The 23,912-nt window shown below is 42.9% G+C and overlaps 1 protein-coding gene across 1 annotated transcript in view; it reads right to left on the bottom strand.

The window, feature by feature from the left end:
* The window catches only part of CABP7 (calcium binding protein 7), an 82,598-nt gene that overhangs the window by 7,649 nt on the left and 51,037 nt on the right, over positions 1 to 23,912 (bottom strand). Inside the window, exons 2-3 of the mRNA XM_054997024.1 lie at positions 12,156 to 12,299; positions 895 to 1,007 (exon numbers count right to left, since the gene is read on the bottom strand). Coding sequence (XP_054852999.1) covers positions 895 to 1,007; positions 12,156 to 12,299 — 257 coding nt within the window. The remainder of the gene's footprint in view (positions 1 to 894; positions 1,008 to 12,155; positions 12,300 to 23,912) is intronic.

Here is a 23,912-nt window from a genome sequence, read left to right as displayed (position 1 = left end):
GGCAAGGAGGTTGTGGGAGGCACTGGAGGGACCAGGCTACAGCCTAGAGCTAAACACCTTCCTTACTTCACTTTTCTACCTCTGCATGGTGCTGAAATCTGGTGTAAACTTTCGGAATTGTTAGTCAACACAGCACCAAAGCTCTCCTCAGACCACTATACCACATTTTGAGAAACTGTTGTCACTGTGTGTGTTTTTGTCTCTTTGTAATTTTTAAGTTTCAATTGTATCTTAAATTGTACCTTAAATTGTGGTAAGTCCTTAACATAATAGAATTTAATCATTAAATTATTTGTTTCAGAATAGAAATGGCAGAAGCAGAAAAATCAAAGAAATGTAGACAGTATTGTTTGGAATATCTGAAGTATAGATTTATCCCAGCATCAATCAGTGAATTAATTGAATGACTTAGGACTTAAAAGTTTTAATTGGATTTTGAATAAATGTGCAGTTAACGCACACGGCTTTGAATTTTATTGTTATTATCTTAGTGGGTTGAGCAAACCGCTATTTTCGATTATGCTTTTTATAGGGTAGGGTACATAGTATTGGGGGTGAGTTTATGGAACCCAGGAGGCCTGAAAAAATTTGGGAACCACTATGTACACAAGCTCATTTAATGGTTTGCAACAATAGGCACAATCAATCGCTTCACGGCCTTTTGGCTAAGATCAAGAGTAATAGTCACAATCTAGAACCCGAGAGCTGGTTAGACAGAAATATAGATGTATGTTTGAGGAATTATCACGCATAGTGGAAAATACAGGATGGAGATACAATTGTTTTGCCCCTCTTCCCTCGATACTGGCCCTGCTTGTCCCCTACACATCCACTGCAAAATCTATACAAGAGCCAGACCTTTAGACTGCTGGAGAAGGATCTGGGCCTCCTTACCTTCCAGAACACAGTGTCAAAGTCAGTGCCATGGAACTTCTCAGGGATGCCGGAAGCTGAAAGCTTGGGGCCAAGTAACGTCACAAACTCTTCAAAGTCCACCTGTCCATCCCCTGGAAATTAATTGACACCACCAACAGTGAAAGTGAGTCAGGGATGCAATATAGATAAAAGCATCGCAGGAAGTTTTTAGTGCCATTCTAAAGCAGCGTTATACTTTTCTAAGCCTGTAGCATGCTTAGAAGGGAGAGACTCTGCTAAGGCCAGCACTGTTCATTACGGAAATAGTTATGGTTTATTTTGTGAAGCATTGTGTGGAAACTATGTACCTGACTTACTAATTAGTAACAGACTGTTAATCATAGTCAGTTCTTAAATAAATCTTTATTTACCCAAGTAATTGGAAAAGTTGTATTTTTATTTCTTTATTCAAAATATTCATATCTTGCCTTTTCTGTTTAGCCCAAGGTAGCTTGCAAACTTGATTATGGGCCAAACCGCACAGTTAAAATACAATACTGATCCATTCTAAAAAAAAAATCCACAAAGCTTGCAAAGAAAGCAACATCAAATTGATCGCCTGTCAACAGAAGTTAATAAACTTGGCAGCTTAAAATCTGCCCCATATGAGAAAGCCTGCTGGAAAAGAACAGCCTTAACAGGCCGTGCAAAAAAAACTATCATTGCTGGTGCTTTCTGAACTGCCTCAGGTAATCCATTTCATAATACAAGGGCAGCAAGTGAAGAATCAGGAATGGACAGAGACAGAATGCAATTTGAGCAATTCATTTACTGGAAAGACTTATAGTTTCTTGAACATCATTCTGCGGCAACTGGCATGGATATTCTATACAAACTGGGGGTATTAAGCTTTAATTGAACGACTGGTTAGATTATCGATTAAGACTTTTTTGATTGATTGAAAAGGAAACCTTCAGTAAATTGGGCACAATGAAAAATGATAGCACATTTTGAAAAAACAAACCCACGTGCTTACAAAAGCCATACAGGGCAAGCATCGTCTTAGAAGAGGAATTCCTTCTTTCACACATAGAGGGAGGGAATGCCTCTTCTGAAATGATGCCTGCTTGGGACATTTTTCATTCAGAACTATTGTTATTATTATGCAAATATATGTAGATTTCATAGCTTTTCATAAGATGTTTGCAATTGGGTGAAAGTCCTAAAAAAATTATAATGGATAATGGAAGTAATGAAAGGTACACCGCCTTTCTTCATGAAAATCAAGGTGGTGCACATGGTACTCTTGGGAGTTCTCCCATTCAGGTGTGACCAGCCCCTACACCTGCCCCCCTTCAGCAAGGTTGCTGTAAAAGACCCTGGGACCCAAACTTGTGTATGCCACAATTCTGCATGAGCACAGAAAAACCACATAATGTAATTTATGATGCAGAATTTACTTCCCTAAGAACATCCCCTTTCATTTCAAAAAGGACAAGCCTTTATAGTTGCAAAGGTATGCTTGAAAGTGTATGGAAATACCACCTAAAATGGGGAATTTCAGCACTCCTTGACATGTCCATGGCTAACAGAACCAGAATATGTTAAGCAAAATAGTAAACAGCAGAATCAATTATGAAAGATAAACTACAAATATGGAAACAACCTTAACTTGCATAATTTATACAGGCAGCAGAATTGGCGCACAGAATCTGGATTCCCTTGGATAAAATTTTGTTTTAATATTTGATTATTTCTTTTATTAAAGTATATTTAATTTTTATTTAATATCTCCGGATGAAGAGCAGGTTCTAAATGAACTGGCTTTGTTTTATATTTCAATTCTTCTGCCTTTCCAACCACATATCGGGCCACTTTGGGTGAATTTTTAGGCAATGGATGGTAAGGAATTGGGAGCACGTGCTTTGAGCCAACATCCTCTGAATATCTGGCAGCCAAGTGCAAATTTACTCATGACTGGCTGGTAGGACCAGAGGTGGACAAGTATGCAAGATCCTTGGCCCCCATGGTGTGCAATAACCTATATGTTCATCCCAATCAGCTCTTGTTGGGTAATCTGAAATATAATAATAATATATAATATTTGATTTATATGCCACCCTTCAGGACAACTTAACACTCGCTCAGAGCAGCTTACAAAGTATGTTGTTATTATCCCCACAACAATCACCCCGTGAGGTGGATGGGGCTGAGAGAGCTCTAAAAGAGTTAAGATTGACCGAAGGTCACCACCAGCTGGCTTCAAGCAGAGGAGTTGGGAATCAAACCCGGTTCTCCAGATTAGAATCCTGCCGCTCTTAGCCACTACACCAAACTGGAGTAACTATAGTTACTTATGTATTTAAGTACATTTTTATCTCACCTTTCCTCCAAAGAGCTCAAGGCAGTGTACATCATTCTCCTGTCCTCTATTTTATCCCTACAATAACCTTATGAGGTAGGTTAGGCTGTGAGAACTTGACCGGCCAAGGACACCAAGCAAGCATCGTATCAGGGTGGGGATTTTTAAAAATTAACTATTTATTTATTTCATTTATATAGTCTGGCTTTCTTGCTGAGACTCAAGGTGGATTACAGAATTAGAAAACAATGCAGTAAAACAGTATAATCCATCCAATAAACAATACAAAGAGACATTAAAACTACAATCCTACTCCAATCTCCCATACATTCTAATCACTACACCACGCTGGTTCAAGTCTTTTCCTCTGGAAGGCATTTGTTGATAATTATTATATTGGATTAGGGGAAACAGCTTCAGCAGAAATAATGTTCAGACAAGTCCCAGCATCTTTAGAAATTCAACACTGATTGGATCAAGGATCTCCTTGCTGCTCTAGCCTATAAAAAGGTTTCAGGATGGTAAGGCACTGGGTGGGTCCTTTAAAAGAAATAAGCATGTGTTTGGGCACACAGACAGCCACAGATGTTCACAACCTGGCATTCTAGCAAATGCCTCCCCCCTGCATCACTCCTCAAAGGAATAAGGTTTCAGAAGTTAAAGAGCCCATTAGGGGAACGAGCTCGCAGATTACCATTTGGGAAGGAAGTCAATAACCTGGGAAATGAGATGGGGCTGCGGCCTCCCTCTGGGAATCTTATATCTACCCTGGTGATCCGGCAAGCATATCAGATGAGCCAGCATGGCCTCTGGATAATTATTAGGGGATGTCGGAGTTAATTATCTCTGTTATATGGATTGCTTTGCTCATTTGTCAGCGAGGCTTGCCCAGAGGCAGCTGCAGCAACTGAATATGCAACATGCTGTCAGCCTCCTGGTTCAGGTTAGAGTTCAGCGGGGCTCAACCACTACTCCTACACCTATTAACTCTCCCAGTTTGAGTGGGAGACCTACAATGGCAAAGCTGATGGCCTCCATTGAAATCGAATCAGATTTGCAGCTCCACCTTCATTTGGATTTCGGTTTTTTTTAAAGGAATCAATGAACAGGGTCTCCTGAAGTAGTAGATGTCATGCTCTCAGTTTCCAAAGCCTGAACTCTGCCATGGCTCAGTGGCAGAGCATCCGCTTTACATTCCTAAGGTTCCAGGTTCAGTCCTTGGCATTGCCAGCTGAAGACATCAAGTAATAAGTAATATGAAAAACCTCTGTGCCTGGGATCCTGGAGAGCTGCTGCCAGTCAGAGTAGTCAGTACTGACTTTGAGAGACCAGTGGCTGGACTCATTATAAGGCACATGCTCTTTAGGAGTAAATCACCAGGAGTCTGTCTCAGGGATTTTGCAGACACCAAACTGGCTTGAGGCCCACCTAAAGCAGTCTGTGAGCCACTTGCAGGATGCTTTGATGCTTCACTAGTTCCCTGGAGAACACAGGTTCAGATTCCACAAGAGAGGAACCACCATCCACAGCTATGCCATCTTACTAGCCGCCTGACCTCTGCTCCTCCCAACAGAGAGCTGGAGGCCACCTGGCAACAGTGTTCGTCTCCAAGTTAGGGCTCTGCCCTTTTGAATTCCAGATAGCTTTGATTCATGGGGCTCAGGCACTCAACAGATCTGCATTTGGTAGGATCATTTGCCAGGAACTATCCCAATTCTTCCACAGTTCCTGCCCCTAATAGCTACAGTTTGCTATTGGCTTCTCACGGTTAGATGATTCCTGCTCAAATCTCTTCCTGGGCCTTTCTCATTTTCTTATAGGATCACAACCTGGCAAGAACTGAACACTTTTGCTTGCTGGATCAAAGCAGAGGGTTGCAAGTCATCCAAGCTCCGATAAATGGCTTTGCAAGATATTAACCTGTTTGCTATATAACTTTGCTAAACCTGAGTCTGCTAGATTGCCCACATCTCAGATCTTTTGAACTGATCTCAATGTAACTGCTTAGCTCAAAGCATTACAGTTTGGATCATCTTAGACTTTTTGGGTTAGGGCCAAACAACATGGGTTTTTAAAGAGTTGGGTCCAGGAAGCCCAAAGGTATACTTGAACTCCAGTTCAACCACAGCCACACAGTAGCTGCAGGGAATGGCTTCTAAGGGAAGGGCTTCCAAAATAAAGGAGAGCCCAAACAGGCTTGGAATGCCACTGTTGGGGGAGGAACAGCTCCTGCCTTCTCTCTCAAGTTGTTTTCCCATGTGGAAACAGCGTGGGGGGATATTTCCAAAGTTTTGCTGTTCCACATGGAGTATTCTATGGATACGGAACAGCAAAAACGGAGAAATAACTTCCCCTCTCTTAAAAAAAACACTAACGTGTAGTGTGACCCTTAGTGCATGCAAAGGAATAGGTCCCCAATGAATGCAAACATCAACAGGCTTCCTTAGTTTTATTTTGATCATGGGTCAAGTTGCAAGGATAGAGGATGAATACTTTCAGATCTAAGGGAGGAGCTTATGGCTGCAATCCTAATGAACGTTCCTGGGATTAACCTCATTGAATAAAATAGCACTTACTTCTGAGAAGGCCTGCTTAAGATTTCTTCCTGAATCTTATACATATAGATTTTCAAAAGATCAGTTATCACTGAAACCAGTTTGGGAGGCAGGGAGGGAATCTGAGTTCCTTTAACCTGAATTTGCTTTATTTTTCTAAAATGACCACTTTCCAACAATCTCAATTATGGTAGACTTTCTTCCTTCTGGTTTCAAAGTTTTAACATAAAGCAAGACATAAAGGTAACAGAAGCAGCAGCCAGGTATCCTTTGATCATGCCTGGATCCAGGGCTTTTTTCTGGGAAAAGGGGTGGTGGAACTCAGTGGGTTGCCAGCACAGGGGGCAACTCTTGGCGGGTGGTGGTGCCCCTGGTACCACATGTGCGCACGCAAAGTGCACACATGCTCCCAGGGCCAATGATGTCACCTTGGGTCAGCTGGAACAAGGGGGGAGTTTTTAAAAGTTTAAATCACCCTTGGAAAAATGGTCACATGGCTGGTGGCCCCACCCCCTGATCTCCAGACAGAAGGGAGTTTAGATTGCCCTCTGAGCAGAGAGCTATCTAAACTCCCCTCTGTCTGGAGATCAGGGGGTGGGGCTACCAGCCATGTGACCATTTTGAAGAGGTTCCGGAACTCTGTTCCACCGCGTTCCAGCTGGAAAAAAGCCCTGCCTGGATCTGACTGCAGCTTGTCTCTTCCCAGCCACCAAATGCAATCGCTTAAGCCAGAAGGAGATGAGGCAGCAGCCAGGCACAATTGCATGGTGCCTGAACCAAGGCTTCACTAATGGTTTATTTTAATTGGTATTTATAATAGGTTTTAATTGCTGTCAACTGCTTTGAGAGCCAATCCTTTAGGATAAAGTGGGGGGACAGGCAGAGTAAATACACAGCAGAACAGAAGAAATTAAGAGCTGTGGCAAATGGTACATGCATAGAGCGCTGTGCAACATTTGAAAATTTAAAAAAACAAACTAATTACCTCACAAACCAGGTAATTCAAACCTCCCAAACTGAAAATGTGTGGGTTAAGGAGAATTTCAGAACAATCCCTAATTTAAAAATCCCTTCCCGTCACCACCTCCATCTTGCAAGCTTCTGAGCCGAGACCTGTGTTACCTGCTACTGTCCCTCCCCTGCTCTGCTGTGGGCCCAGGACCCAAGTCTGGTAGGCCTCCACTTTGGCTCCAGGACCAGCCTTCCCATTGCCCCCACCCCAAGTGTCCCCGCAGAGGAAAAAAGCCCTTCTGAACAATCCCACTAAGATAAATCTATGATCTGTATTTATTGATCCATCACCTTTTTTATAGAGCTGGGATAAGATTCTCAAAGGCAAATATTAATTTTAGTTGGGCACATCAAATCCTACTATATCAGAGGCAAGCCGTATTGGTGACAACTCACTTTTTATCCTCATGCAGGCACATTGCCGATGACTCTGGCCTCAAGGCTGCTGCAAAATGCCTGCTTGCCACTGGGGGGCAGGGGGGCGGTCCGCCAAATTGACGGCCCAAGCACTCCTCCCCACATCATCCCTCAGCGCCCTCCTGCTCTGGCCTCCAGGACACTGTGAATCACCCACTTGCAGCCGGGAGGGGGCCCGCTGAATCAGTTTTCTAGAGCCCGTTGTATTTTTTCACACAACGGGCGTTGTTTCTAATCTGTAATAACTCTGGCAACAGTTCTGAAGGAACATTAGCACTGGATGCAAGAGGGCAGGAAGGCACCCTGGTTAGGAGAAAAAAAGGATGGAGGAGCAGAGGGAGGGAGGTAGGAGAAGTAGAGGTACAATGCTTCCTTATTGCGCATCCGTACTACTGCCCCAAGGTTAGGGGAGGAATGCAGTTTGGGATGCAGTTAGGGTAGATGGCTTCTCCAGATATGCTCCGCTGTGGCAACTCTACTTATCCATGGCAAGCATTCTGAAGGCACCACCTTGCAAATGAATAAGGTTGACAGCTGCCCATGACCAAGCGCTCTGTGCTGTGAGTCCCACCAAGTAGATCAGCCTGCTTGACAAGGTCAGGAAGGCTCCCACACTCCTATCGTTCTGCAGAATGTAAAAAATGGAATTATTTAGAAGGGCATTTTTATAAAGTGGATACAGTTAACGTTAGTGGAATTTAAGGCAGTCATCACTGTCTAGATTACACGGAGTTTATTGCATTCTTTTCTAACTCTGTAAAGCAGCATTATTACATTGTTTATTGTATGCAATATAATGTTTCACTGGGTTGTTCTCCAATCTTGTAATTCCTGCTTTATTGTCTGAACTAAAGTCTCTCTACACAAGACGTCTTACACGGGGATGCTCAAGTGACTTACTCTCTGTGTGGTCTTATATTCAAGGGTACTCTGTCTTCCTAGCAGTGCATATGTATCCACAATGGGAGAATAATTGTAAGATTTCCCCCTTGAGTATCCCCATGTAAGATGTCTTGTGTAGAGAGATTCCTAGAGAGTGTTTTTAGTGAAATGTTCCCTAATTTTGTTTATAATAATTTTGGAGTAATCGTTGGTTGTATGTCTACACGCTTCTTACTGCATTGTTTTTACTTGTAATCTGCCTTGACTTTCAATGAGAAAGGGGACTATTAATTAAATAAATAACTAAAGATTTGGAAGCCCTCCTGAACAACTCCATTGAAATGAATTGGAGAAGCATAAGAAGATGTACACCTGTGTGGAAACAGACTTAAGGAAAGAAGTACTCTTTTTCTATGGAACATCCCTCTGTTCACTAGGAGAACCATTTTAAAAAAAATAACAGAAGTTGTCACATATTACAGCAGAAATCAGCTTGTTCCTAAAAATTCTGTTCAAAATGCGAATTTGTAATGTTAAATATTCTTTGCATGCTTGAATGTTTGCAGAATTACTGGACATCTGTATTATGTGATATTGGACAAGTTCCAGCATGTTGGCATTTAATATCTGACAACATTTGATGTCCCCATTGGTATTTAAGAAGGATCAGGCAAACCTCCGCCCCAAGTAATAACATTGACTAGAGAGACATGGCTTCCAGCAAGTGTAGAAGCGTTTCTGAACCAGACCCAGAATTGATTGATTCTGCCAGATTCTAGTTCCAGAAGAAATATAAAAAGGAGAAGATCCTCAGTCTCGGAGATGTAATACGGGGAGTTGGACTAGGATCTAGGAGACGCAGGTTCGAATCCCCACTCTGCCATAGAAGCTTGCTGGGTGACCTTGGGAAGTTACTCTCAGCCTAATCTACCTCAAAGGGCTGCTGTGGTGAGGATAAAATAGAGGAGAGGAGAATAGTCCTTTGGGTCCTCATTGGGGAGAAAAGTGGAATATAAACATCTAAATAAACCAGGAGAACAACCGACTAACCAACCAATGAACAGTCTACTAACAAAATAATGTTGATTATTCATGAACTGACTTCTGGGGCAGAAGTTATATAACAGCTACAGTTAATATGTTAGAAGATACACATCCATATTGATAGATATGCCACTGGAATCCATTTCTTTCTCTGGTTTGGAATTCGTCACATTTTCAGGGAGATGGAGCTGCTTCTCGGTTTTTGATATTCTGCATCTTGATGATCTGCAATTTTTTCCCACAGTAGTTTGATGAAGACATATGAAACAAGAATCTACCCAGGGTCTCATAATTATATTGTCAGTCATATTATCATTATATTCATAGTTGAGATTCTGATTGTATTTGTACTTGATGATAATTGTATTTGATGATGATGTCCTTTTGCATTTAATCAACATTATCATTAATACACCATTTTATGGTCCTTTGGTTGGCTGCTTGTTTGCTCAAGTTCTGGGTCCATTCTGGATGTACATGAATGATGAGTGTTGTATGGCTTGGGATGTGCCTCCTGTGCATGGTCTTTGGTGTATGTTGGGTGGAGATAATACTGTCAACTGCACATCATGCTGCATGCATCAGAGCAGACAAAGGAAGACTTGAGCTGGGGGTATCCTTGGGCTCTATTAAGCCTTTTCTCATTTGCTGAGATGCCATTGGCACATAAAGACTGTATGAACTTCCTTGGTACACAGAAATATAGTAAAGTGATAGGTGTCTCTATGCATGTCTACTCTGCCGAAGCCCATGTGGAGTTTTGGCAGAACAACATGGATCCATTCGACTCTTCACCAAAATGGCTTTTCAGTGAATTTTGAACATTTACACATTTATTCAATATTCAGTATTTACTGTTAGCATTAGCTCTGTTTTATCTGAATTGCAGTATTTGGATTCCAATTTTATTCAAGCTTTACCCAGTTTTATGAATGGCTGTTATTAACCCAGAGGATGATGTTCTTTGGTCATGAAGTCTAAGAGAGCAGTGATGGTTTAAGCAGCGCTATTTCTTCCCATTAACATAAATCTCTATAGAATGTTGGAATGCACCACTGGTTTTTTATGGTTTGGCATAAATTATAACAGGGTCCCCGTCACAGTTTTGGTGTCTCTAGCATAATGCATTCAGGACTTTTAAACAAGAATATTTTCTCTTGGTTCTTTTTCACTTTGTTTCTGATGAGAGCAGGGCACTTAAAAGTGCATCTATGCTGCAGACTTAAACTGATCTAACATTTTCACTCCCCAGGGAATCCTGGAAATTGTAGCTTTTGCACTAAGACCAATGATTTCTCATACTAAGGCTAAAGATTTCTCACAGAGAACCCTCAGTATCCTCCTCAAGCTACAATTTCCAGAATGCTTTGCAGGAAAACCACGATAATTAATTAGTTTGTAGCCTAAAGCAAAAAGGGAAGAGTTTGTTAAATGTTTGTGAGAATATGCCCCCCCAACAAAAAATTTGACTGATGAAGGATGCTGTTTTCATTCTCAACACATATTTTCATTTTCTAGCTACCAGTTCACCCTCCTTAGAACTGCAGCCCACAGCAGAAAATGCAGATGTTACAAACCCTGATGCACACAATGAAACTTGACTCCATGGGTACAATGCTGGGGACCCCCCTGGTTTATACTCATACTGTATGCATGGCTGACTGAGAGCTGGCATCATGTAGTGGTTAAGCCTGCGAGTGGGGAAAGTCCTGAATTCAAGTCCTGCCTCAGCCACAAAGGTTGCTATTGTGCTGGGAGTAAGCAGCAATGAAGAAAATGGGACCAACTTCCAAACAGATCTGTTTAGGATTGCTCCCACACTCTCTAAGTGGCCTTATAGCAAAAACTTAATGGAGAGAAAGGGATGTGTTTTGCACATATCTAATGCTCACCTATGGTATAGATTTATGTGAGGATTACTGAGATAATATACACAGAGTGCTCCCACTGAGCACCAACAAACATTCTGTAGATTCTGTATTATTTTTAATGTTACAGGTTGGAGGTCTGCAAGGAATCTCCTCCACTAGTTTTCTCTACGGTCTCATGGGCTTGAGACTGATTTCTCCTCCCCTCCTTTTCCCTGTTTGACTCTCAGCCACTCTCAATATTTTATGCCTCCTGGGGCATGCTCAGTCCTCACCAGATAGGCTTTTTTTAAAAAAGTTGAAGTGTCTTTTCCTTTGGTTAATTTACAAAGTTTGCATTTTCCTACCTATCTGGGAGAACCTCAAGCATGTTGATAATAATTTCCTTGTCTTTGGGTTTTGCTACTTTTGGGATTGTGGCTGCTTTACTGTTAAATATAAAGACAATAATGATAACTTCTGTTGTTGTTGCTGCTCCTAATCGTTATTATTGATGTCTCTTAGGGTTGGTAACCTCTCATTGTGTCTGTGAAGGGAGAAATCCCTTCTTTCCTTTGGAAAGTGAAACCAAAGACAGCCTTTCCCCCCCAAGCAAAGTGCCCTTCCGGGCTTTCCTCCAGTAGGAGGTTGTTCAGAAAACTCTAAGGTTGCTGCTAACAGTCCTGGAGAAAAATGTCCTGTTCCTTTAATAGAGGCTTAATGTGTGAAATTGCAGCCGAAGCTTTTCATGGCATGGAGGTAAAGAGCATCACCTACTAAATAACACCCCATTAAGCCTCTGTAAAAGGAACAAGACAGTTTTTTCCTCCAGGCAGCTAGCAACTATTGAAGACCCAACTAGATACTACTGCCTTTGCATCTGCAAGGAATGCCCAGTCAGAAGCAGCTGCCTTTTATCCCTGCAACAAGTCTGGTTAGGCAAAACACAGAGCAACTGGCCCAAGACTACCTAGTGACCTTCATGACTGAGTAGGGGCTGGAACCACACTAAAGTGCCTTGTAGAATATGTAGCAGTCCGGATGACTTAAGCAAGTAAGCCAGGTTGCAAAAGGAGGCAAAACGCATCAAGTCAGAATCACAAACCACTCTGACCTGCCATGGAACAAGGGGAATCTAGGACAATTTGAAGACAAAAGGAAAAGGAGCGCCCAGAGCCTTACCATCCATGTCCAGTCTCTGGATGATGACTTCCAGTTCTACCTCATTAGGCATGTAGCCAAGGGACCTCATTGCCGTGCCTAGCTCCTGCTTGGAGATGAAGCCATTGCCATCCCGGTCGAAGACTTTGAATGCCTCACGGATTTCTGGGAGGAGAAAGAAGAGGGGCTCGTTTAGGCAACTGGGGCTTGGTACTCTTGATCCATGACAAGCCAGCGACTTTATTCTGGAATTAGCTTCTTTGGCATAAACCAGGGCCCTAACAGAGGCAGAACCAGTTTTGCAGATGATGGCGTGCGGAAAGTATTTGTTTTGCCAGCCTCCCGCACAGGCCTAAGAGGTGTTTGCTTATGTCAATGCCAAGAGAAGGGAAAGTGGGCATGTGCTTATTTTAGCTGCTTTGGGGGAACAACAGGGTTTGCCTGATCTAGGGAGGCGGAAGGGATGTGTGATAAAGACGCCTCCCTAGATCCCAACTGTCTCTGTTTCCTCCCTAGGGAAATCCATCTGTTCTCTTCTATCTTTGTCTTCCAACAGCAGGTGAAGATTGTTTGGTTTGGCACCCTGTCACTGACTTCCTTCCTATTTATGCATTTTGTTTAATTGTTGTTTTCAGGGTTTTTTCTGGGAAAAGAGGTGGTGGAACTCAGTGGGTTGCCCTTGGAGAAAATGGTCACATGGCTGTTGGCCCTACCCCCTGATCTCCAGACAGAGGGGAGTTCAGATTGCCCTCCGCGCCGCAGCGGTGCGGAGGGCAATCTAAACTCCCCTCTGTCTGGAGATCAGGGGGCGGGGCCAACAGCCATGTGACCATTTTCAAGAGGTTCTGGAACTCTGTTCCACTGCGTTCCTGCTGAAAAAAAGCCCTGGTTGTTTTACCTGTTATATAGCGGGTTTTAATGTTTTTGATCGATCACTGCCATGAGGATCTGAAGTTGGGTGGCAAGGTAGCATAAAAACCTTTTAAATAAAAGAGTAAAATATTTACCAGGCATAATCCCAGTGTTCTGGTACCCATCCCTGACAAAATCTTTGTCCCTGACAAAGTCTCTACTTCGTGTTTTAGGGAGATTGTAGAATGCCCATACATTAGCTTCCCTCTTCTCTCTCCAATAACTACCACGTACAGACAGGGAATCTTGCTAAATACGTCTGAGTCAGCTATTCCATGATATGTACTTCTAAATCTAGTGTGAGATTAAACATTCATACGGGGGTGAGGGTTAGCAAGAAAACTGTTATAGCTAATGTACTTACATTCTGCAGAAACTAATGTAAAACAGGCAGTTGCAGAATAAATGAGTGCAACAGACAGCGGAAAAGAAAGAACCTTAACACTGGGCTGGAGAGGGGAGCTCAGGGTGTGAAAATACTAGTTGTGTCATATGTAAACACGAATATTTCTGTTTTCGTTCTGAAACAAGTCTCTCTATGAATGATCTCAAGTACTAATATAAATGCCATCTATCACTGTTACAAGGGAAACATGACTAACTCCAACACTGCTGTTCTTTCTCTTCTAAGTTACTGCTAAATATGTTATATATTCTTCGTTTTAATGTTAATGTATTATTGTACATTTTAAAATTTTATTCTTAGCCACCTTATGGGCCTTTTTGGCCAAATGGCAGCATACCCCCCCCCCAATAAATAAATAAAACAAGTTCATGAAATTAAGGGCAGAGATTCTGAACCTTTGAATCCCTAGGTCTTTGCTAGAGAGACCACCTGCAAAAGCTACAAAATAAAGAATAATTTAAGAGATCATAAAACAATGGTGCCTAACATGTGTCAGAAGTGGTGGCTAGAGATCTCCTGAAATTACAACTGATCTCCAGGCCACAGAGATCAGTTCTCCTGGAGAAAATGGCTGCTTTGTAGGTTGGACTCTATGGCATTATACCCCTTGAAGTTCCTCCCATCCCCAAACCTACCACTCTCCGGGCTCCAACCCCCAAATCTCCAGAAATTTTCCAACCTGGAGCTGGCAAGGCAACCCTATTGCCCATACACTTGCTTTTTAAAATGGGGGGGGGGGGAATGCCTGGAACCTCACATCTGAAGAACAGCTATATGTCCTAAATTATGTTTGCAATATCCCTTTGTTCTTCTGCATACATCATTGTTCATTATGTAAGTCTTCCTCCCCTTAAGGCATAAACTGTGAAACATCTCTGTGATAGTTATACCTGTCTATCCGTGTTCCAGAGAGAAGTAAGAACAAGCACACCCTGTTTTCAACCTGGCTTTTATTGGTTAATTGGGTAAGTTCACATGGTTAACAGAAGATGCAATAATGTATATATACCATCTAATTCTTTGTTCCCTGTGTTAATGTCTTTGGCTATAAAACAGGAGGTAATTGCCTTTGAAGCCTCTTGGACATGGGCCGTTTCCACACGGCTTACCTTGTCCCGGAAAACAGCGAAATCGCACGAGAAGACGCTGTTATCGTGTCTTCTCGCGCGATAACAGCGTCTTCTTGCGCGATTTCGCACGATAACGTCTTCTCGCGAGATTTCGTGCGAGATTTCGTTGTTTTCTGGAACAAGGTAAGCTGTGTGGAAACGGCCATGGACTGGACTTTCCCCACAGCAAAAAGCTCTGCTGAGATTGCTCAGTTCGTAAAATGACTTTTTCCTTTGTAAATCAGATGCCCTGTATCTTCTTGATGTAGAGAAACAAACCAAAACAAAGACAAACCAAGGGGGAGTTCAGGATCCTGGAAATCGGGTGGGTGGGGGTGGGTGGGGAAAGGCTGCAAAAAAACTGCTGGTAGGAAAAAAAATTGAGAAAATCTTGACTGCAAGTCTTCTCAGATCTCCAGCTACAGCCAAATATCTGTCTTGGGGCAAAAGTCTGCCACCTATTGAGTACCTCACATCTGTAAGACCCCCAAATCCTTTACAATATAGCCGTATCTAAAAGTAAAGTGGTTGGCCCAAGTGCCAATCACAGACAACAACCCACACATAAAGCAAGGGTCTCCACATACTCGGGAGACTACCCAAGCATGCAGGAAAAAATACGACTTTGTAAATTCATTTAAAAAGTCAACCCCTTCCTCAAACAACTGGCCTAATGCCGGCTGAATATGCTTCAATAGCACATGTTGAGAGCAGCTGAGAATAAGCTAAAGCAGGGACAGAGGAGATTAGGTAACGCTGGAAAAGGAAATATTGGGGAGAGGCTAAAATGGGACCTCCAAATTGTTCACCCCCTTCTGCGATTCCTTATCCCCCTTTACTTCAATATTAATTCATTTTGGTTTTGCTCTGAACGCCCATCGCTGAAATGACGGCCATTAATTGTCCTGGGTTCAATGCTGTTGGAAAGCAGGTGTTGAAAGCTTGTACCATTTTGGAATGATAAATTAGCTCAATAAAAAAGAACCAATTTCATTTCCTTTTGTTCCTCTCTTATGATTGGATCAGACCCAGCAGTCCGTTTATGTAGCAGATGCGTCTGGTGGTTGACAAGGAGGTTGTTAAGGTGATGCCCATCCCCTATTTTTGTTCCTGGCATCTGGTAAACATCAGTTTTAAATTTATAGGCAGTAAATCTTGTTGCTCTCAATTTCTGTCCAGGAAACTGGCATGAGATCGAGTCAGATGTCAGAAACAAAATTTTCACCTCTCTGTTAGAAAGCAGCTTAATTATACAAAGCCATCCAAGAAAAGTGACAATCTAGGACATATATTCATTTCCATTCTGTCCTATTCTGCAAGTTCTAGACAATTTGGAGCATTTTAAGAGACCTGAGTTTTCACCTATCCCATTCCACCTGAAGGAAAATTAATTCTGATACTTTACCTTCCTTTTTCAGTCTTCAGCCTCTCTCTCTTACAGACACAGAAACTGAAAAAAAAGTCACCAGGTCCTTTTTTTCTCCCCTACCCATATGGATCAGTCAGCACTCCAAAATGGTGTCAGTCTTAGGCTTGATTCACACATACATAAGAATGAAGTGAGAATAAGGAAGAACCCCACCCACATTGGGGTAGAAGGGGTAGGGGGTGGATTCCAGTTTAGAATGTTTCTTTTGCATCATCATCATCAAACAACAACAACTACAAACAGAAACTAGAACATCAGCAATAAATGTCTTCCTCTATTCGTCTTTTTGCTCACTGTGCAAGTTTTCTAATGGTGGAGAGTTTTTGATACAGAAAAACCTTTCAAAAATGGGATCCTGCAATCTGAGGTAGTACAGTCCATTCAATGACCTCCTTCTCCTTTAACCAGGCTTAAAACAGAGGTGGGACTGTATGTATGTATGTATGTATGTATGTATGTATATATTATTTATTTATTTATTTATTACATTTCTAGATCGCCGTCCCCGTCAGACGGGCTCAGGGTGGTGTATCAACATACAATTTATAACATATAGTTTAAAACAATAAAAACATTATAAATAAACATATATTTTAAAAATGACTTCTCTACTTGATTTTTTATAAGAACCCCCCCCCCTCATCTGGCATTCAACCAGGTCAGAGAAAACCCATTCATGCGGATGGAAAACTGGCCAGCTGGCACCCCTGGATACCTCAGCTATATCCCATTACCTCGAGTCCTTGCTACCCTGGCTTGCATCCCATAGTTTCCTTAAGCTAGTCCTTCCCCTGCTGATTAGCTGTATGGACTACTAGGTGGCCTTGTGCCTCCTGCTACTTCTTCCAAATGACTGTCCTATGAATTTGATGACGAACAATGCCTTTTATCACTAATGGCCTATATATATTTTTTTATCCCTTCTCCCTCCCCCCCGCTCGCCCGCCCCTTGGTTAGCTCCTCTCAGTGTCTTTATTCCATTCCTTATTTGATCGGCTTGATGCTAGAGAGGACAACAGGGAGCTCAACCAACATAGTCAAGGAGACAAATTGGCCATCAAAGATTATGCAATATAGCTATTTTAGTGTAGCTTTTATCCTAATGTGGAATTACATAATGTCGTCTTTGCAGTGTGGGATCTTTCAGCATGTTTGCAAAATTGTCACCTGAACACCATTTTGTTCAGAAGCTGATTGAGGGAAGGCAGCAGGCCAGGTGCAGTGGCAGTGCTGCTGTTTCTTGTCAGCTCCCTGTTTAAAGTTTCTGCAATAAATCACAATCGGCCACTGAATGTTGCTGAGGAGGGGTGGGAAGAGGAGGCCATCAGAGACATGCTGCAGTAACACCAGCCAGAACAGCCTCTTTTTTTTTTCTTGTATAGCTCTTCTGAACAGATGCAATCTATCTGAAGCAAGAACTTGGAATTTCAGCCTTAAAAGTACCCTTAAAATTTCAGTTATTCTTAATCAGTTTCTCTTCTAGTTCTAAAGCCATGAGAAGGTGCCAGGTGAGGGGCTGTAAGCCTACTCTACACATTGAAATATTTATACCATGCAATTATTCTGATCCAAACTACCCTTTTGCATCCCCTAACATACAATAACTTCCTTCTCATCCTTTCAGGGGTTTTTTCTGGCTGGACCTGTGTTTGTCCTTTGAGACCTTTAAAACTGGTCTAACACATACCACACCTCTTACAGCAACCTGAGGAGCTTCTCCCTGCATTTCCCCCAAGTCAAAGTCTTGTTGAGGAAAGAGGAGGCGCCTCTCCAAGGACCAGAGGAGATATTCCCCCGGGATCTCCTTCCCCCTTGCAAAGGTTCATGCTAGCTGCTTAGAATCCAAGGCACGTGAGTAGTAGAATATGCAGGCATGGCCACTGAATGCATGCCACTATAACTTCCCTCAATTACAGTTTCCATAACCATAAATGTCGATAAGAAAAATTGTGCCTGGCTCCTGAAGAACAAGTAATTCTTAAGCCAACTTACACCACAAGGTCTTTGTCTTAACTCTTGCCAACCTGTTTTGCTGTATGCAAAAGCTCGTTTGAATTTGTTCCCAAGCATTCTCCATTGGGAGCACAGATTACTCAAATATTTTCTAAATATTGACTGAATATCTGATACTTGTAGCTTATAATATAGGACAATTGATACGTGAGAGGCAGAGGTGACAGTTTAGAAGATATCTTATCAGATGCCTCCCAAAACAATTGATGGATGCCAATGAGTCTAAAGCACTCAGATTTTGAGATACGGTTTCATATTCTAAATGTAAAGTTCAGTTTTGAAATTATGCATTTAAAATATGAGCAGCAACATTCATTCGTTTGTTTATAAAATTTACACCCTTCCTTTCTGCCCTCATCAAGGCCAGCGAGGCAGTTAACAGATTAAAAACATACACAATAAAAACCTGTCTTAAAAACCATTAAAACCAAACACAAATATACCATTAGAACAATTAAAATTAAGATAAGATACATATGCAAAAACATAAAAACAAAAGAGAGGGCAAGAAGAGAGTATCACTGAGGGAATGCCAGACAAAACAAAAAAGTATTCACTGTTGGCAGAAGATGGCAACAGAAGGGGACAGGCAAGACACATTGGGGAGAGAATCCGTGTTTTGCTGCCATGCCCAAGGACACCCTCACCTGGATTACCAGTACCACCTGACTAATCTCAGAAGGTGAAGGCAGGGCTTTGGAAGATAACTTTAGGGGTCAGAAAGAGTCCAGTAGCACCTTTAAGACTAACCAATTTTATTATAGCATAAGCTTTCGAGAATCAAGTTCTCTTCATCAGATGCCTGATCAAAACTGGGCAGATACAGAAGAGGAGGGGGAAAGAGAGAGAAAAGGGAGGGGTCATAAATCACAAGAAGGCAGAATGCAATTAGCATAGAGGCAATCAAAACATTCCTTTGCTTGTAAATGTAAACATCTCCTTTTGGTGTGCAGTCAGTTTGTAGCAGTGAAGGTGTCCAATTCCTATGTAGTATAAGCCTTCGGTAACCACAGCTCTCCCTGCCAGTTGCATCTGACAAAGAGAACTGTGGTCCCCGAAAGCCCACACCAGGCGTCACTGGGCTCCCCCAGATCACGCCTCTGTAAAGAGAATCTGTTACCTGTGGTAATGTGATAACCATTCATAGTCTCTATTCAGTCCCCGCTTGACAGAGTCAAATTTGCATATGAATTCCAATTCAGCAGCCTCCCGTTGGATTTTGTTTTTGAAAGGTTTCTGTTGAACCACAGCGACCTTTAAGTCTTTGGTGGAATGTCCTGGTAGATTGAAGTGTTCTCCCACTGGTTTTTGGACGTTTCCATTTCTAATGTCAGATTTGTGTCCATTTATTCTTTTGCGTAGAGGTTGGCTGGTTTGTCCAATGTACAGAGCAGAAGGACATTGTTGGCACATGAGGGCATATATCAGATTGGAGGATGAGCAGCTGTAAGAGCCAGAGACAGTGTAGTTGATGCCATTGGGTCCTGTAATTGTATTCCCTGGGTAGATATAGGGGCAGAGCTGGCATCTGGGTCTGTTGCAGGGCCTGGTCCCTGTGCTGGTGACTCTGCTGGCCGATTCATGATTGTAAGTGAGAAGTCGTTTAAGATTGGGGGGCTGTCTGTAGGCAAGGAAAGGTCTTCCACCCAGGGCTTCTGAGAGAGAGGTATCATTTTCCAGGATGGGTTGTAGCTCACTGATGATACGTTGGATGGGTTTGAGCTGGGAGCTATAGGTGACAACCAGTGGTGTTCTGTTGTTAGTTCCTTTAGGTTTGTCCTGGAGCAGACTGTTTCTGGGTACTAGTCTGGCCCTGTTAATTTGTTTCTTCACTTCATTTGGTGGGTACTGTAGTCCCAAAAATGCTTGTTGTAGATCTCTTAAGTGTGAGTCTCGGTCGAGAGTATTGGAGCAGATACGGTTGTAACGTAAGGCTTGGCTGTAGACAATAGACCGAGTGGTATGTTTAGGGTGGAAGCTGGAGGCATGTAGATATGAGTATCGGTCTGTTGGTTTCCGGTATAAGGTGGTATTTATTCGTCCATTATGTAGTTGTACAGTGGTGTCCAGGAAGTGTACCTGTTGTGTAGAGTGGTCCAGGCTTAGGTTGATAGTAGGGTGAAAGTTATTGAAGTCCTGATGAAATCTCTCAAGGGCTTCCTTCCCATGGGTCCAAATGATGAAGATGTCATCCAGGAATCTTAAGTATAGTAGTGGTTCCAGTGGATGGGAGCTGAGGAAGCGTTGCTCTAAGTCCGCCATGAATATGTTAGCATATTGTGGTGCCATGCGTGTGCCCATGGCTGTGCCATTAACCTGTAGATATAAGTTGTCACCAACTTTGTGGGGACCTGGAGGCCTATTTTAGACGCCTAAGACTGAAAGAATTCTTCAACTACTCTGCTGGACAAAATGACGAACAAAGCACTGAACAGACACCATCACAGCAGCCTCAGCAGCCCCCACCCCCCCAACCCAGCAATACACAACCATCGTTACAAAACTCCAGGAAAAAGAATTCCACATGGACACCCCCTGAGGGCCGTAACTCCTCATTGGACTTTTACATTGAATGCTTCCGTAGACGTGCTCAGGCTGAGATAATTGACAAACAACAACACCTAAAGCAGAACCTCAGCCGTGGAGAAAGAGAGGCCATAAACAGCCTCCAAAATAATTCTGACATCGTTATCAAGGAAGCTGACAAAGGCGGAGCAGTTGTCATCATGGATAAACAAAATTATATACAAGAAGCAGAAAGACAACTCTCCAACACAACATTCTATAAAATACTACCTTCTGACCCCACTGAACAATACAAAAGGGAACTCAATAAAATATTAAAAACACTCCCCATGGACATACAAGAATGCATCCATACGGACACACCCCAGGAACCACGACCAGGAAGATTCTACCTACTACCCAAAATCCACAAAGCGGGTAACCCAGGACGCCCAATTGTTGCAGGAAAATGCACCATCACAGTAGGAGTCTCGGGATACATGGACTCTATCCTCAGGCCCTATGCCACCAGCACACCCAGCTATTTACGGGACACCACTGACTTCCTCAGGAAAATACAATCCATTGACAACCTACCAGATGACACCATCCTAGCAACCATGGATGTGGAGGCCTTGTACACCAATATCCCACATGCAGATGGATTGCAAGCCATACGGAATATTATCCCGGACAAAACCACAGCAAACCTCGCCACTGAACTTTGTCACTTCGTACTCACTCACAATTACTTCGAATTTGGTGACAACTTATATCTACAGGTTAATGGCACAGCCATGGGCACACGCATGGCACCACAATATGCTAACATATTCATGGCGGACTTAGAGCAACGCTTCCTCAGCTCCCATCCACTGGAACCACTACTATACTTAAGATTCCTGGATGACATCTTCATCATTTGGACCCATGGGAAGGAAGCCCTTGAGAGATTTCATCAGGACTTCAATAACTTTCACCCTACTATCAACCTAAGCCTGGACCACTCTACACAACAGGTACACTTCCTGGACACCACTGTACAACTACATAATGGACGAATAAATACCACCTTATACCGGAAACCAACAGACCGATACTCATATCTACATGCCTCCAGCTTCCACCCTAAACATACCACTCGGTCTATTGTCTACAGCCAAGCCTTACGTTACAACCGTATCTGCTCCAATACTCTCGACCGAGACTCACACTTAAGAGATTTACAACAAGCATTTTTGGGACTACAGTACCCACCAAATGAAGTGAAGAAACAAATTAACAGGGCCAGACTAGTACCCAGAAACAGTCTGCTCCAGGACAAACCTAAAGGAACTAACAACAGAACACCACTGGTTGTCACCTATAGCTCCCAGCTCAAACCCATCCAACGTATCATCAGTGAGCTACAACCCATCCTGGAAAATGATACCTCTCTCTCAGAAGCCCTGGGTGGAAGACCTTTCCTTGCCTACAGACAGCCCCCCAATCTTAAACGACTTCTCACTTACAATCATGAATCGGCCAGCAGAGTCACCAGCACAGAGACCAGGCCCTGCAACAGACCCAGATGCCAGCTCTGCCCCTATATCTACCCAGGGAATACAATTACAGGACCCAATGGCATCAACTACACTGTCTCTGGCTCTTACAACTGCTCATCCTCCAATCTGATATATGCCCTCATGTGCCAACAATGTCCTTCTGCTCTGTACATTGGACAAACCAGCCAACCTCTACGCAAAAGAATAAATGGACACAAATCTGACATTAGAAATGGAAACGTCCAAAAACCAGTGGGAGAACACTTCAATCTACCAGGACATTCCACCAAAGACTTAAAGGTCGCTGTGGTTCAACAGAAACCTTTCAAAAACAAAATCCAACGGGAGGCTGCTGAATTGGAATTCATATGCAAATTTGACTCTGTCAAGCGGGGACTGAATAGAGACTATGAATGGTTATCACATTACCACAGGTAACAGATTCTCTTTACAGAGGCGTGATCTGGGGGAGCCCAGTGACGCCTGGTGTGGGCTTTCGGGGACCACAGTTCTCTTTGTCAGATGCAACTGGCAGGGAGAGCTGTGGTTACCGAAGGCTTATACTACATAGGAATTGGACACCTTCACTGCTACAAACTGACTGCACACCAAAAGGAGATGTTTACATTTACAAGCAAAGGAATGTTTTGATTGCCTCTATGCTAATTGCATTCTGCCTTCTTGTGATTTATGACCCCTCCCTTTTCTCTCTCTTTCCCCCTCCTCTTCTGTATCTGCCCAGTTTTGATCAGGCATCTGATGAAGAGAACTTGATTCTCGAAAGCTTATGCTATAATAAAATTGGTTAGTCTTAAAGGTGCTACTGGACTCTTTTTGATTTTGCTACTACAGACTAACACGGCTAACTCCTCTGGATTTAGGGGTCAGGTAGGTTCATAAGGGAGTAGGCAGTCTTTCATGTATGCTGGTCCGAAGTCATGGTGGTGGAGAATGCAGTCAAGTCATAGCTGACTTATGGCACCCCCTAGTAGGGTTTTCATGGCAAAAGACTAACAGAGATGGTTTGCTATTGCCTGTCTCTGCAACCCTCATTTTCTTTGGAGGTCTCTCATCCAAGAACTAACCCAGGTGGACTCTGCTTAGCTGCCAAGATCTGGCAAGGTTGGGGTTGCCTGGGCTATCCAGATCAGGTAAGCCCCATTCCGTATAGAGCTTTAAAGGTCAACACCAGCACCTTGAATTGTACCCAGAAACAAATTAGCAGTGGCATACACCACAGCAGCCAAATCTTTCCTGCACAGGAAAGGCCACAGCTGAGTAACCAGTTGAAGCTGGTAAAAGATTCTCCTGGTGACAGCTGCCACCTGATTATTCAGCAGTAGCCCTGGGTCCAAAACACCAACAATCTACAGGTCTGTTCCTGCAAGGGGAGTGTAACCCCATCCAGAAGAGGTGACACCTTAAGTCCCAAGTCAGACTTTTTGCTCACCAGCAGTAGCAGTTCTGTCTCGTTGGGATTCAGCTTCAGTTTATTAGCTTGCATCCACTCCAAGTCTCCCTCCCAGCATAGGTTCGAGGTGTCTGCTGCCTCTCTTGGATTGACCAGAAAAGCAAGATAGAGCTCAGTGTCATCTGCATATTGGTGACCACTCAGCAGTCTTCCAGCACCACCTTCTGAAATTTACCCTCCAGGTAGATCTGGGACCACTGCAAAATTGTGCCTCTCTGTCCCAGCTGAAGATATTTGCAAATATTAGTTTCAACTACATTACTTGCCTTCTGGATTGACCATCCAAAAGTACAGCTCCCATCATACAATACGGAATGCCAGTGTGTAGTGAAGTTGATAAAAGGATAAGAGGACAGCACCAATCTTTTAAAATACAAAATTATTATGTT

Source organism: Eublepharis macularius, chromosome 13 (genome assembly GCF_028583425.1).
Source record: "Eublepharis macularius isolate TG4126 chromosome 13, MPM_Emac_v1.0, whole genome shotgun sequence".
In the NCBI taxonomy this organism is placed as follows: Eukaryota; Metazoa; Chordata; class Lepidosauria; order Squamata; family Eublepharidae; genus Eublepharis; species Eublepharis macularius.
This window is presented reverse-complemented; position numbering and strand designations above follow the sequence as displayed.